Source organism: Cyprinus carpio, chromosome B13 (genome assembly GCF_018340385.1).
Source record: "Cyprinus carpio isolate SPL01 chromosome B13, ASM1834038v1, whole genome shotgun sequence".
Lineage (NCBI taxonomy): Eukaryota > Metazoa > Chordata > Actinopteri > Cypriniformes > Cyprinidae > Cyprinus > Cyprinus carpio.
This window is the reverse complement of record NC_056609.1, coordinates 3,914,766-3,928,065: the sequence shown is the minus strand read 5'-3', so window position 1 is coordinate 3,928,065 and position 13,300 is coordinate 3,914,766. Positions and strand designations below refer to the sequence as shown.

At 38.7% G+C, this 13,300-nt stretch overlaps 1 protein-coding gene across 4 annotated transcripts in view; it reads right to left on the bottom strand.

Annotated features, from left to right (window-relative positions):
* LOC109071541 (EGF-containing fibulin-like extracellular matrix protein 1) overlaps positions 1–10,677 on the bottom strand; it is a 29,889-nt gene extending 19,212 nt beyond the window's left edge. For 2 of the 4 annotated variants that reach the window (XR_006156234.1, XM_042736294.1), the window contains exons 1-5: positions 10,507–10,677; positions 9,939–10,026; positions 9,758–9,803; positions 9,353–9,640; positions 2,116–2,238 (exon numbers count right to left, since the gene is read on the bottom strand). Coding sequence is in view for 3 of the 4 variants with exons in the window: in XM_042736294.1 (XP_042592228.1) it covers positions 2,116–2,238; positions 9,353–9,640; positions 9,758–9,803; positions 9,939–10,019 (538 nt within the window). In the remaining variant the exon portion in view is untranslated. Of the gene's footprint in view, positions 1–2,115; positions 2,239–9,352; positions 9,641–9,757; positions 9,804–9,938; positions 10,027–10,506 lie in introns of those variants that run through there. The other 2 variants (XM_019087982.2, XM_042736295.1) reach the window with 2 other exon arrangements.
* Positions 10,678–13,300: the final 2,623 nt, after the last annotated feature.

Genomic DNA, 13,300 nt, shown 5'->3' with positions numbered 1-13,300 from the left:
ATGAAACTTACCCACATTAAAGTGTTTTAAAAAGGAATGCATAAAGCTAGAATAAAATGTTTTTGTTTACAAGCAGATACCCTGTTCTTTCTTTGGATGTTTTGTATGTTCAGATATTCATATAACAAAATATATACAAATTAAAACCTAAATAGGGACATACAGTAAAATATACTTAAAGTATGACGTAAAGTTAATTTAAAGAAAACTTATGAGTATACTTGCTGCGTATGCTCTTCTGTATCATCCGCGCCACAAGGATGCACTGTTTCTACGTGTATTTAGCTTTGATTTGAAAGAAAACAGTGCATCCTTGTGGCGCGGATGATACAGAAGAGCATACGCAGCATACGGTGATATGGAGAGACACGGAGGAGACTGCTGACAAAGGAATTGTTGAAAAAAGTCGTTATTTTTGTTTTCTTCGCTTACAAAAAGTATTCCCGTTGCTTCATATAACCCAGATTGCACGTCTGATGGCAGATGGAGTATTCTGACGATGACTTTCATACCTTTAATGGACCTTGACACAGTTATTTATTTGGCAGTCTATGGGACAGTCACAGGCCTCCCGGATTTCATCCAAAATATCTTAAATTGTGTTCCAAAGACGAACTAAGCTTTTACAGGTTTGGAACGACATGGGGGTAAGTGATTAATGACAAAATTTTCATTTTGGGGTGGAGTATCCCTTTTAATTAGTAAACTAGCATTAAACCTATAAGTTCACTTTTAGTATAATTGCAGTACAAACTACAAACATAGAGGTAAACTAGTTGTGTACTCAAAGTTTGCTACTGTTATACTTAAAGTATACTTAAAGGTGTACTTATATTTACTAGAAAATGGGTCAATTTAGTCCCAAGGAGTATTGAAACAGTATACTTAAATAAAATCATTGTAGGGAGTTCAGGGAATTTAAGGGGGCGGGGGGACCTCGGACTAAGAACCTAATTAAGTTTGCTTTCTTACCTACTCACTTACTTAATTTAGAATCTTAGGGATACATTGAAAAGCTGTCTAATAAATCTGAAATTGCTTTTGTGAGTTGCTTTGGGGTCTGGCAAATCCATAAATGTGACCCTGGACCACAAAATCAGTCATAAGGGTCAAGATTTGTGAGATTTATACATGATCTGAAAGCTGATATAAATGTTGGGATATGACAGTATTTGGGTGAGATACAACTATTCGAAAATCTGGATCTGAGGGTGCAAAAAAAAAGAGAGAGAGACATTTTGAGAAAATCGCTTTTAAATTTGTCCAAATTAAGTTCTTAGCAACGCATATTACTAATCAAAAATTAAATCTGATATATTTATGGTAGGAAATTTGTAAAATATCTTCATGGAACATGATCTTTACTTAATATCCAAATGATTTTTGGCATAAAAGAAAAAATTATAATTTTGAACCACATTTTTGGCTTTTTCTACTAATATACCTTTGCTACTTATGTCTTCTTTTGTGTTCCATGATCAAAAAATGTAAATGAGAATGTCTGTTTTGAATGAAATAAGGGCTTCGTCATATGCTGGGCAAGCTTGACAGAAATGCTGAGAAATTTTGTTACCCAACACTTACTGTTTAAGAAAAATATCCAGTAAATGTGTCTATTCTTTAAAAAAAAAAAAAAGAAAAAAAAAAGAAAATCATCTTTTTTTTATTTTTTGGCTTAGAATTTTAATTTCCATGCCTCACTGAGATTATTTTGATTTAAAGGCAATTATCATCTTTATTTATTTCACTATTATAAGCATATTGTTTACAAACAATATAAGGGTGATGTTGTTGTTGTTGTTTTACTGAAGTATTAATATTTGATGCTAATGACATAACAGACTCTAGAGAAGACCTCTCCCAACTAGAGTTCCCTCTAGACCAGATCAACTAAAACCTGTTGACCCTCTAGCTTAACCAGCAACCACACTGACCAGAATGACCACACAGATGGCTGACCAGTGTTTCACCAGTTTCACCAGATAAGTTTTGTTTTCTAGAACAACCCAAAACCAGCATGATTATATATACTTATTACAGGATTATAATTATTGTATATTTTGCTGAGTTATATCAGTAGGCTGCTTTGATGACTAGAGTGCAGTATGAACTTACCCACACACTGTTCTCCATGTTTCTGGTATCCAGGATGACATTGACAGGTGTATGAGCCTCTTGTGTTGTAGCAGATCTGGTCTGCATTGCAGGTGTGTAGGCCTTGAGAGCATTCATCTACATCTGCCCAAACATACACAATCACACAGACTGGTCAATGTGTGGACCATTGACGGGTATCATGAAATTAATTAACAGGAAAAGAGGAATATTCAGTTGGTAATCTCTCCACATGGAACCAAGAGCCTAAAGTATAGCTACAGACTGGTCGATTTAACCAGATTTACTGAACATAAAGTGCTTTTTAGGTTCCTTGTCAATGCATGATGAACCAAGGATTGCATTATTGGGTCAAATCCCAACATTACATGGCCTTTTCCACCCCTTCCAGAGCAAAGACCTGGTCAAGAACCAAGTCCATTTTTGAAGTCTATTTCCTGTTCAAATCCATGATCTCTTCCTGTTTGCATTTACAATGCAAATAATGTTCCCCTTTAAGGAACTTGCACTAAAGATGTGGGGATTGCTTCTGCAAGACTGCATCTGAAGTAATGCTGAGTCACTCATGATGTGTGATGGTGTACTGTGGAAGCTACAAAGGATGCCAGGGGGGGAAAAAAAACAGGTTAGATTCTGCTCTTCAGCTCTTTCTCTTTGTGCTCTTTGTCAAACTGTTCTGTTGGTATAAAGTATTAAGGGAATATAAAGTGGAAAGTTAAAGTATTACTATGGTGAGTGAGAAGCAGTTTAGATCATGTATACCTCCCTGCCCATGCTACATCATGGGTGGGAACACACAATTTGTGTGTACACAACTTGGGAGCAGAGCATGTGTGGTCAGCTATCAAAAGGGTGCACATTGTGAGCAGCTGCCAATCAAAATGCTCTGATCCTGGAGGTAGTGCGGCAGCTCTGATCGTGGGGGTCGTAAGTGGAGCTCCAAGAGATGGCTTCGGCCCTTCCTCAGCTCTCTCCCATGTGCTCCAGCATTTGCGCTTGGGATCCAGAAGCCTTCTCCAAGGATTCTTCCACCCCGAGTGAGAGCCAGATGTTGATGTTGTCCAGTTCTGAGGAGGTGGATATCATCTCTTCATCAAGGTGGGAGATATGGAGGACATGCCATCTATATCCCCTGCTTATGAGAAGCTGGTGACGGTCATGACCCATGCAGAGAAGCAGGAAGTGTGCCGCAAAAGCAAGTTATGATTGCTGTCAGGCCACTGACTTGTCTCTGGCCCACCAAGGTGACAGCCTGAGTCATCGACTGCTCCATGTCAGCATTGGTGCCCATGAAGAGAAACAATCTATCAAGCACCAAAGACAAAAATAAAACCACCTTCTTTGATGCCCCACTGTCTCCTTCTGGCCTCTTCAGTGATGTTGTCAGTTTGGCCATCAAGAGGTTCCAGGAGACTAAATGAAAATCATCAGACTTCGGAAGGTTTATCCCCTGCCTTGTCCCGAGATACACCCGAGGTCAGTCTCGAAAATTTTATTCCCCTAGAAGACTTTTTTTTAGCAGCCTAAAAACTTATGCTGAGTGTGTGTCAGTGGGTCCTGCATGCAATAGAAAAGGGGATACAGAATCCAGTTCGATTCTAGACCACCAAAATTCTATGGCATATTGTTTATTGTGGTGGGCCCCAAGCAGGCTCGGGTAATTAGATCTGTTCGCACAATAAGAAACAACCCACTGTCCACTCCCTCACATATCCAGCTCCCCTTGGACTGGATGCCATGGTACAGACATGGCCAAGGCTATGTCTAAATGCTTTTCCTTGTAGCCCCGGCCCCTAATCTGGCTGACCCTTAGTGTGGTTTTAGGACTTTATAGCCCATCTGAATAGTCCTTTGTAAGATATCCCCATCTGGAGGGAGCTTCTACTCCAAGTTGTGGGCACAATATACGACTCCCTGCCAGAGATGTGGAAACTGTAGGTCTGGCCCCTAAGGTTCCTGAACTCTGGTCTCTTGGCTAAGGTTGAAGAGACCATCATAAATTCTATAGCTCCTGCTACGAGGGAATCATTCTTCTTGAAGTGAAGGGTTTTCACCTCATGGTACAGGGAACAGCAGTTGGACCCAGTTAACTACCCAGTGGCTTCAGAGTTGGCATTCCTCCAGAATTGTTTCTATGTGGGTTTATACCCCTCCATTTTTAAGGTCTGCATGGTGATCATAGCTGCCATCCAACCTCTGTTAGGTGATGGGCCTTTGGAGAGACACCATTTGATAACTCAGTTCCTTCGTGGCACTCTTACGATGAAGCCTGCCACTCATGCTACAGTCCAGCCTAGGATCTGGCAATGGTTTTTGGAAGGGTCGTCCCTGACACCCAATAAACACACAGTGTGTAGAGGGTGGGAAGAGGGGAGAAAACAACCAATAAAACACAGACCTACAACACACTCATTATAGAGACAAATGAATATTAAAATATCTTTAAAACAGAAAGAATAAAGGCAGTCAATTTTTGTTTACTCTTCTTTGAATTTTCAGTCAATGCGTTCATGATCAGATGTACCACTGTATCAATGCACTTATCTGTGCATATTTAATTTGAAAAAGACTTTATATTGTGTGTGTATACGGTGCTGGTTCATGTTTGGGCACGAGAGAATATAAAATATGAATGAAATACACTTGTTCCAGTCCGGATATGAACTATGATCTGCGCACTCCAAGTGCTGTTACATTAAATATGGTTATGGTCATGTTTACAGAAATAAACTGACAGCATGGAAACTCTTTCATGAGATTTTAATTCTCCACTGTAAGATGACCTCATGCATAATATAGCACAGTAATTGGATCATAAGACTTAATTCTCATGAATAATACTGAGAAAAGCTCAGGAAACTGATGACGTAGACAAGTATTTTCCAGCCTCGGCTACCAATTGCCACTTCGAATTAACACATATACGTCACTTTTTTTGACTTTTTTTTTTCTTTACCGGAAGAACGAAATTGCTCCAAAAAAAGAAAAATGTATTCACTTTTCCCTTAATGATAGACATAATGAGTGATATTATTGTTTTCACTGATGTGCAACCTGTACATACACTATATGTTAACATCTCAAAAAATGTGTTTTAGGGTTTCATGACACTTTAATGTACATTATTTGATAGATTTCAATCTATTTTGTGAGTAATGCAAAAACATTAAAAACAAAACAATTTCATATTCACATGTTTGTTTTTCAATGGAATAACAGTCACTTTACATAGTAGGCATAGTAATAGCAGCACAAACATGCACATATCTGAATCTGAATGCAACCAGCCAACTAGCAATAGCTTAACTACATGCAAGCTGGTCTGGTGTTGGCATAAAAGTTGTGCAAAGTCAAACATTTATATATTCACAAATACATATTTAAAACTTTAATATAACATTTATTCAATTGTAACTGCAGTGTAAATACATTCATGCCACCTCTGAGCTGCATTAAACAGTTTGTGTAAATGCATCTACAATAAATGCCACTTAAAATACAGCTTCTCTTCCACCTCTGATTTTATTAACAGATGGGTGAAGATTAGCAATGGTTAAGTATTAATGAAGCAACGCAATATAGGAGAATGAAGAGGTTTAATGTTTTGCAGATGGAGAGGGAGATTGTGGATTTGCTGGAGTGCACACAGTTCTCCAACATAAAGACTTGGAAGAGTAGACACACAATGGAGGACGCTGGAGACACAGGGAGAATACTGGAAGTAATTGCAGGAGAGAATCGCACTAAGTCTGCAGGTAAGTGGTCTGTACACCAACTAGTAGACCAGACAATGAACTTGTGTGAGCTTTTATACAGGAGCTGATAAGGGTGCTGGTGAGCTGTATTCTGATAACTGTGAACTGAGTGAAGGAGTGACGGTGGACCCTGGTGACACTGTGACAGCACCCCCTCCATGGGCCGTTCCTGGGGTCCGAGAGGAGATCAGGATCAAGGATATCATATTTGGAGACCTAGGATCTGTCTCCAGGAGCATATCCTTCCTAGTTCACTAGATATTTCAAGAGGCCACCACAGCACCGGAAGACACAAACACAGCCTGATGTCACTCGTTGTGAGCCACACTTTCTGCCCTTCAACAAAGAAGGTCTAATCTGAGTTGGGATGGATAATGGATAGATCTTGCCACAGTGCACTGGTTCACCCAGAAATAGGTCTAGGGCACTGTCCCATGGCCTGTGGGGAAGCAGTTGGGAAGCTCTCTTAGACAGAATATGTCACTGAAGGGGGCATAGTAGGGAGGTATATCCACCAATTATTGATTTACCGGACTCTTGATGGACGTGAAGTAAACTGGGAGAACTTTCACAGATCAATGTGAAACAGGTCAATAAGAATTTGGGGAAGGAAAGGGAATCATTCAGGGTAAAAGCCTTTGCCCCACTTCAAGACTTCTACTGTTTTCCAGGATAGCACTGGGTTTTGTTTATTTAACTATGAACGCCCCAGGATAATGCCAATGGTGTATTCCTCCAGAACCAGACAATCCAGGGATTTTTGATGGAGTTGGCCAAGCTGGATGGGTTCCACACTTCCTGTTACCACCTGGACTTGACTTTGATGGGGCTTATTTTGATCTGGAGTTGATGGCACAGCCTCCCAAGATAAAGTTGCTGGCTGACCCAAAGTCGAGAAGGGTGAATACTGAAAGAGAGACATCACAACCAGTAAGGGTGACTTAAGTGGTGAGTGGAGATGCATTAAAACTAGGAGTATGAATGCAACTCACCACAGGCGGAGGAGGATGGACAGGGCATAAAGAGATTATATGCCCTCATTCTCTTCAGACCCTGGGCAATAAGAATTGTGCACAACCATGGGCTCCGTACCTGGTTTTGGAGAGCTGGCATACTTTGGCTGTTGTTGGTAAGAAGAAGACTCTTGGCCCTGTTGGTCCTCCATACAGGTCTGCATACTATGAGAAACACGGATGGAGAGTTGAATGAAGTGTTCCAGACCGATGTTATCATTGTAGGCAGTGATATACAGCTGCAACTTGGGTTCCAAACCCTCTCGGTAGGGGGTGAGGAGCAAGCACTCATTCCACCTTCTAGTGGTCGCCAAAGTGCAAAAACAAAGAGTATAATCTATTATTTACATCTTACCTCGTTTAAGTGATAAAATAACTCACCCACAGATAAATCACCAAGTGGTCTTCCAAACACTTCTCAGAAATGAGCTACGAAGCTATTGAATGGCTGGGTGACTGGGCAATCCTGGTTCCAAATTGAGCACTCACCCTTAAAACAGAGTGATTACAAAGGAGATCTTGGATTTCTCAGTAGGAAATTGGTGCGACTGCATCTTGAGGCCAGTGAGCATTGTAGAAAAAAATCTATTGCAGCCCTCCTCCAAGCCAAAGTAGGGTGCCAGGTTGGCCATGGGACTAACCACTCGAACAGGTGCTGAAGGAGTGGCTGGTGTGGTGATCGATGTTGTTGAGGATGCGAAGGCCCGCCGCAGTGAATCCACAATCTCCTGAAATGGGTTCGTTGAAATCATGTGGTCGTGTTTATTCTGTTCTACTGTTATGGAAATACCAGACACAAAGACAGGATTAGCAGGCAATACACAAAGTGATTTTATTAACAGAGAAAATGTGTAAATGAGTAGCAATGGGTAAGTAGTAATGGAGCAATGCAATACTGGAAAATGAAGAGGTTTACTCTCTTAGCAGATAGAGAGGGAGATTGTGGATTCGCTGGAGTGCACACACTTTTCAGGGATGAAGACTTGGATGAGTAGACACACGATAGAGGATGTTGGAGACATGGGGGAATGCTGGAGGTAATTGCAGGATAGAATCACAGGTGGTAAGTAGGCAGGAAAGTGGTCCATATACCAACAAGTAGACCAGACAATGAGCTGGGCAGAAGTGTGTGCTTTTATACAGGAGCTGATGAGGGTGCAGCTGATGAGGTGCAAGTGATCAGTACTCAGGTGATTGTGAGGGAGTGACAGTGGAGTCAGGTGACACTGTGACAAGTATGCAGCTAATTTTTAGGGCTACACTTGACTAAAGATGTTTCTGGTCAACTAGTAAGTCGATCATTTTAATCGCTTAGTCGACTAATTGCGTGTTTATATTAATAAACCATATAATTCCTAATAATAAGCCTTTGCCTATTAGTGTTCATAAGTGCTTATAAAGGCTCAAGCACATGCATAAAGCTTGACACAGCGCACTGGCAGAAGTAATGATTATGAAAGACAAAAAAAAAAAAAAAAAAAAAAAACAAGAAGACTGCCTCAACATAATAATAATTAATTGATTGAAGTTTTCTGTATTTTTGGCTGCAGTGATGAAGTTGACGACACTGACTCATCATCTCCACAGTGGACGTGCACGTTTCATACGGATCACATAATCTAAAAATATATGTGTTTTCCATTTGAACTGGTTTATTTAAAAGTAAACATTTTCTATAGATATATTTTTCATGTCTGTGAGGCAAACAGTTTTTTTTACCTGCCAAAGTCCACAGAGACCTAGTCGGCAGAAAGTGCACCCTCTTTGCTTTCATTATTTTACAAAAGCACAACATTTTGTTGTTATTGTGAGTGCACACAAAAGTAGACCGATTCACAGATTTGAAAGATGTATTACTTTTATCTGTATGAGCAAAAATCATGGAGTCATGTAATGTTGCTACTACTCCCATGTTTCAGATGATAAGCCACATTTGAGTTTGATGATCGAAATGAACACTTGGATATCCTGAACAATGTACTATAATTAACTCATGGACCAGCTGTTAATAATCTGTCTGTCAGACTGCGTGACTTCGCCACTTCCTGTGGATTTTTTTCTGCGATTAAGCGACTAATAAAATTGGTTAGTCAACTATTAGTGTTAGACCTACTAAATTTTTTAAAATAAAAGGGGTACCCTTTTTTCAGGTGAGTACATGCCACCCAAAATGTCATTGCAAGGCCTGTTTGCAAGTATCTTTTACCTTTACTGAAATTATAATATTATGTTATGGCTTTTTATGCATTTTTAATGCTGGGAAAACAACATTTTCTGAAATGTATGTTTCCTGTTTACTGACTAAAAATAACTTTTCAGTTTAGAACCTTTTCAAATAAAATCTGGACATTTAGCACCAATTGCACTGTTTACTGAAAATCCATGATGGGAAAAAATAGTTCTATTACCAAACCCATAAATGAGACTAACACTGCCACAAATACTGTTGTGTTAAAAACAATGGCTTACCTTGGCAGTAGTTTTGCTCATCCAGTGTAAAACCCGGCAAGCACTGTGAGGCTCCAGCTACTACACCTCTGTGGTTTGACTGGGTGCGTGTTTGTGGGGTCTGTGGGTTAGTGGGGTTCAGAGGGTTAAGGGGGGGTTGGGGAATAGGGTCTGTGCGCTGGGATGATTCGTCTCCATTAGTGATAAATATCTGGGCATTCTGAGGGAGGCAGAGGTAGCCGCCATAGTGGTTTATGCACTTCATGCCTCCTTTGCAGGTATCAGAGACAAGTGCACACTCATCAATATCTGTTCATGAACATGGAGAGAAAACTGGCATTATGCTTTAGAATCACTTTCTCAGAGACATGAAAATAGGCAAAGGGACAGAGAGAGTATACTATATCAACAATATTATTGTATTACCTTTGCATACCTCTTTAATGGGATCATATTCATAGCCTTCTGTGCACTGCAGTGAGAAAAAAAAAACACTGTATGAAAACGCTTTACCTGTCCATATAAAATATATATGAACTGCAATAACAAAACTGCATAGCCTGCTCAATAGTATGCATTATTTGTAGTTTTATGTAAATACACTTGCCGTATATGATACATGCTCTTCTGTCTCTTGGGAAACAGCACTGGCAGCAACTGTCATTACCAGGTAAATTTCCAACATCATGATGGTTCTACATAGGTTAACAAATCAAAACAACAACATAACAGCTGTGGTTACATCACTGCTGAACATGTGAGAACATTTCATGCTGCTTTCATTGGCTCAACTCCAGTCAGAGCTCATGCAGTTCACATACCTCTCTAGAAGTGTGTTTTTAAGTTCTACTGAAAAATGTAAACATTTTAAATGCAACTACAAGCAGCCATCAAACACTTAGAACAATGCGTTTAGTTCAAACCAGCAGCCCACATACTTCAGGTTAATACACAGTAACACAAGCACTAAAATATAACGTGTGATCTGTTTTGCACATGATTTCATGGTTTAACACTCATCTTTATTAAATATGACGTTCTTATAAATCATAATGTTTGTGCAAAATAAAATGAACAAAATATTTTTTTTATCACAGCCTACAGTATTAAATACCTAATATTCATGTACTGTAGAGTATGATATATTAGACAGCATGCTATAAAACTCCTCTCACCTGCTGTAAGAAGCGTCAGGAGTTTAGAGTTCAGTCCTGTGGATGATGAGGGTTTGATGTCTGTATCGGAATGTCAGAGATGTTTGAGGAACTCTTCATGACGCCATCATCCCCTACTTGGAAATGTGGGAGCGGTGAACAGGTTGTTTCCCACTGCAGGAGTTTGATGTGTTTGTTTTGTGGGCTCGAGGAAGGGCAGGATGTGGCTCCCCCCACAGGTTGTTTAATAAAGTCATTGATGCCAGGCATTGTGCTTATATTATAATAGGCCAAATTGTAATGTCAATGTCACATTGTTTTACATTTTTTAAGCATTAGTCATGAATGTCCTTTATCTGAGCAGCAGGCCTATACTTTAGCAAAATTCTGGAACACTCCCTTTTTTTTAGTTTTAGTCGTGACATTTGCCAAGTATGGTAACCCATAGTCGGAATTGGTGCTCTGCATTTAACCCATCCAAGTGCACACACACAGCAGTGAGAAGTGAACACACTGTGAACACACACACTCGGAGCAGTGGGCAGCTATATCCAGCGCCCGGGGAGCAACTGGGGGTTCAGTGCCTTGCTCAAGGGCACTTCAGCCATGGGTATTGAGGGTGGAAGAGAGCGCTGTATATTCACTCCCTCCCACCTACAACTCCTGCCAGCACCGAGACTCGAACCTGTGACCTTCGGGTTACAAGTCCAATTCTCTAACCAATAGGCGACAGCTGCCCCCCTTCATAGCATTTCCTGTATCTTTACTTTGAGCTGTGGAAAAGGTGCTTTATAAATGTAACTATATTATTATTATTATTATTATTATTATTATTATTATTAATATAAAAAAAAAAATAAAAAAAAAAAAAAAAAAATAAAAAAACACACTAAACAACAAAAAGAACAGACTGATTTCCCTCACTATGCATTGGATTTGACATAAATAAGTAAATAAATAAATAAACAGACAAACAAAACTGTTATTATGGTTTTGTGATGCATGAGCAACTTTAAGCACGAGCAATCATTCTTGATGTAATAAGTTTAATAACAGGCTCATCTATGTGTTTCTGTTACATTCCAAAAACCCTTATAATATAAAACCCCTTTACTGTTAAAAAAAGGTAACACTTTATTTTAAGGTGTCCTTGTTATATGTTACATGTACTAATATAATATTGATAAATTATGCATAATTACATGCAAGTTACACTAAACCAAACCACTAAACCTAATCCATATACATGTGCAATGTTAGATATAATGATTCAGGCACATGGAGTTCAAGTCCAAAAAGAATCAGTTAAAACACACAAGAACAGCCCAAAAAACAGGCAACCAAATCCAAAATGTAGCCATATCAAACAAACACAAGAACTGCAGATTAGAGCCATAATCACACACACAATACCTGGAAACACAGGAAACGCAGCTCAGCTAATGAGACTTTGCAGTGAGTGAATGAACGGTCTGGTCATTTGGACATATAAACAGGACATGAAGCACAGGTGATGGAAATGAGGGCATGAGAACCAGTCAGGGATCAAACAAACACATACTGTTTTCTACTATTCACCAGTGTTGGGGAAAGTTACTTTTAAAAGTAATGCATTACAATATTGCGTTACTCCCTAAAAAAGTAACTAATTATGTTACTTAGTTACTTTTAAGGGAAAGTAATGTGTTACATTACTTTTGCGTTACTTTTTAAATATGAGCAGGGCTTTATATATTATATATATATATATATATATATATATATATATATATATATATATATATATATAATATATATATATATATATATATATATATATATATATATTGTGTGTGTGTGTGTGTGTGTGTGTGTGTGTGTGTGTGTGTGTGTAGCAAATGTAAAAGCCCTTTCACACCAAAAAGTGTAGTGAATAAACCTCAGGCTGAAGGAAAAGTAAATTCAGGTCTTTACAGTAGCACACAGGAGAAGAAGGTTCAACACTCTTCAGCAAAAAAAAACAAAAAACAATGAAGCACAATTGTTAGTTTATCTAAAGTCATTTTTGCTTATTAGTATGGTTGAACTGGATCATCAAAGGTCAGCAGCAAAGACATTACTTAATAAAATAGGATTAGATACATTTAATAAATAAATTAAATAAATAAATTTATGCATTTAGCAGACACTTTTATCCAAAGCGACTTACAGTGCATTCAGGCTATCAATTTTTACCTATCATTTGTAAAAATTTGTGTTATTTAACATATGTAATTATTGCAGGTTTGCGTCATATTCTATTTTTGCATTTCACTGTTTTAATTTATTTTGATGAATACTAAATCTCTTATATAATCTTATATAATCTCTTATGAATACTAAATGTCTTTTTTTTTGCAAGTGGAATGAATTAATGCACATTCACATTTAGTCTAGAACTACATCATGTTCACACAGCACACATAACGCATCTGTACTTCCGATTTCTCCCAAAATGGGAGTAATTAGCGTTACTTTTTTGAAAAAGTAACTCAGATATTTTCTTGTTTCTTGTTGACTAAAAAGTTATGCGTTACTTTACTAGTTACTTGAAAAAAGTAATCTGATTACGTAACTCGCATTACTTGTAATGCGTTACCTCCAACACTGCCATTCACTACATTCTTCTTTCTCCCTCTGCACCACCTCCCACTTCCTCTCTGACTGCTGATGACTTTGGATGTCCACATTCATCCGGCTAAATGTTTCACTACACATATTTTATTTATGTTTTAGCCTACACCAAGTCCAGCGAAAACGGGGCTTTTTTGAAGACACTCTCCCAAGTGCATGAATT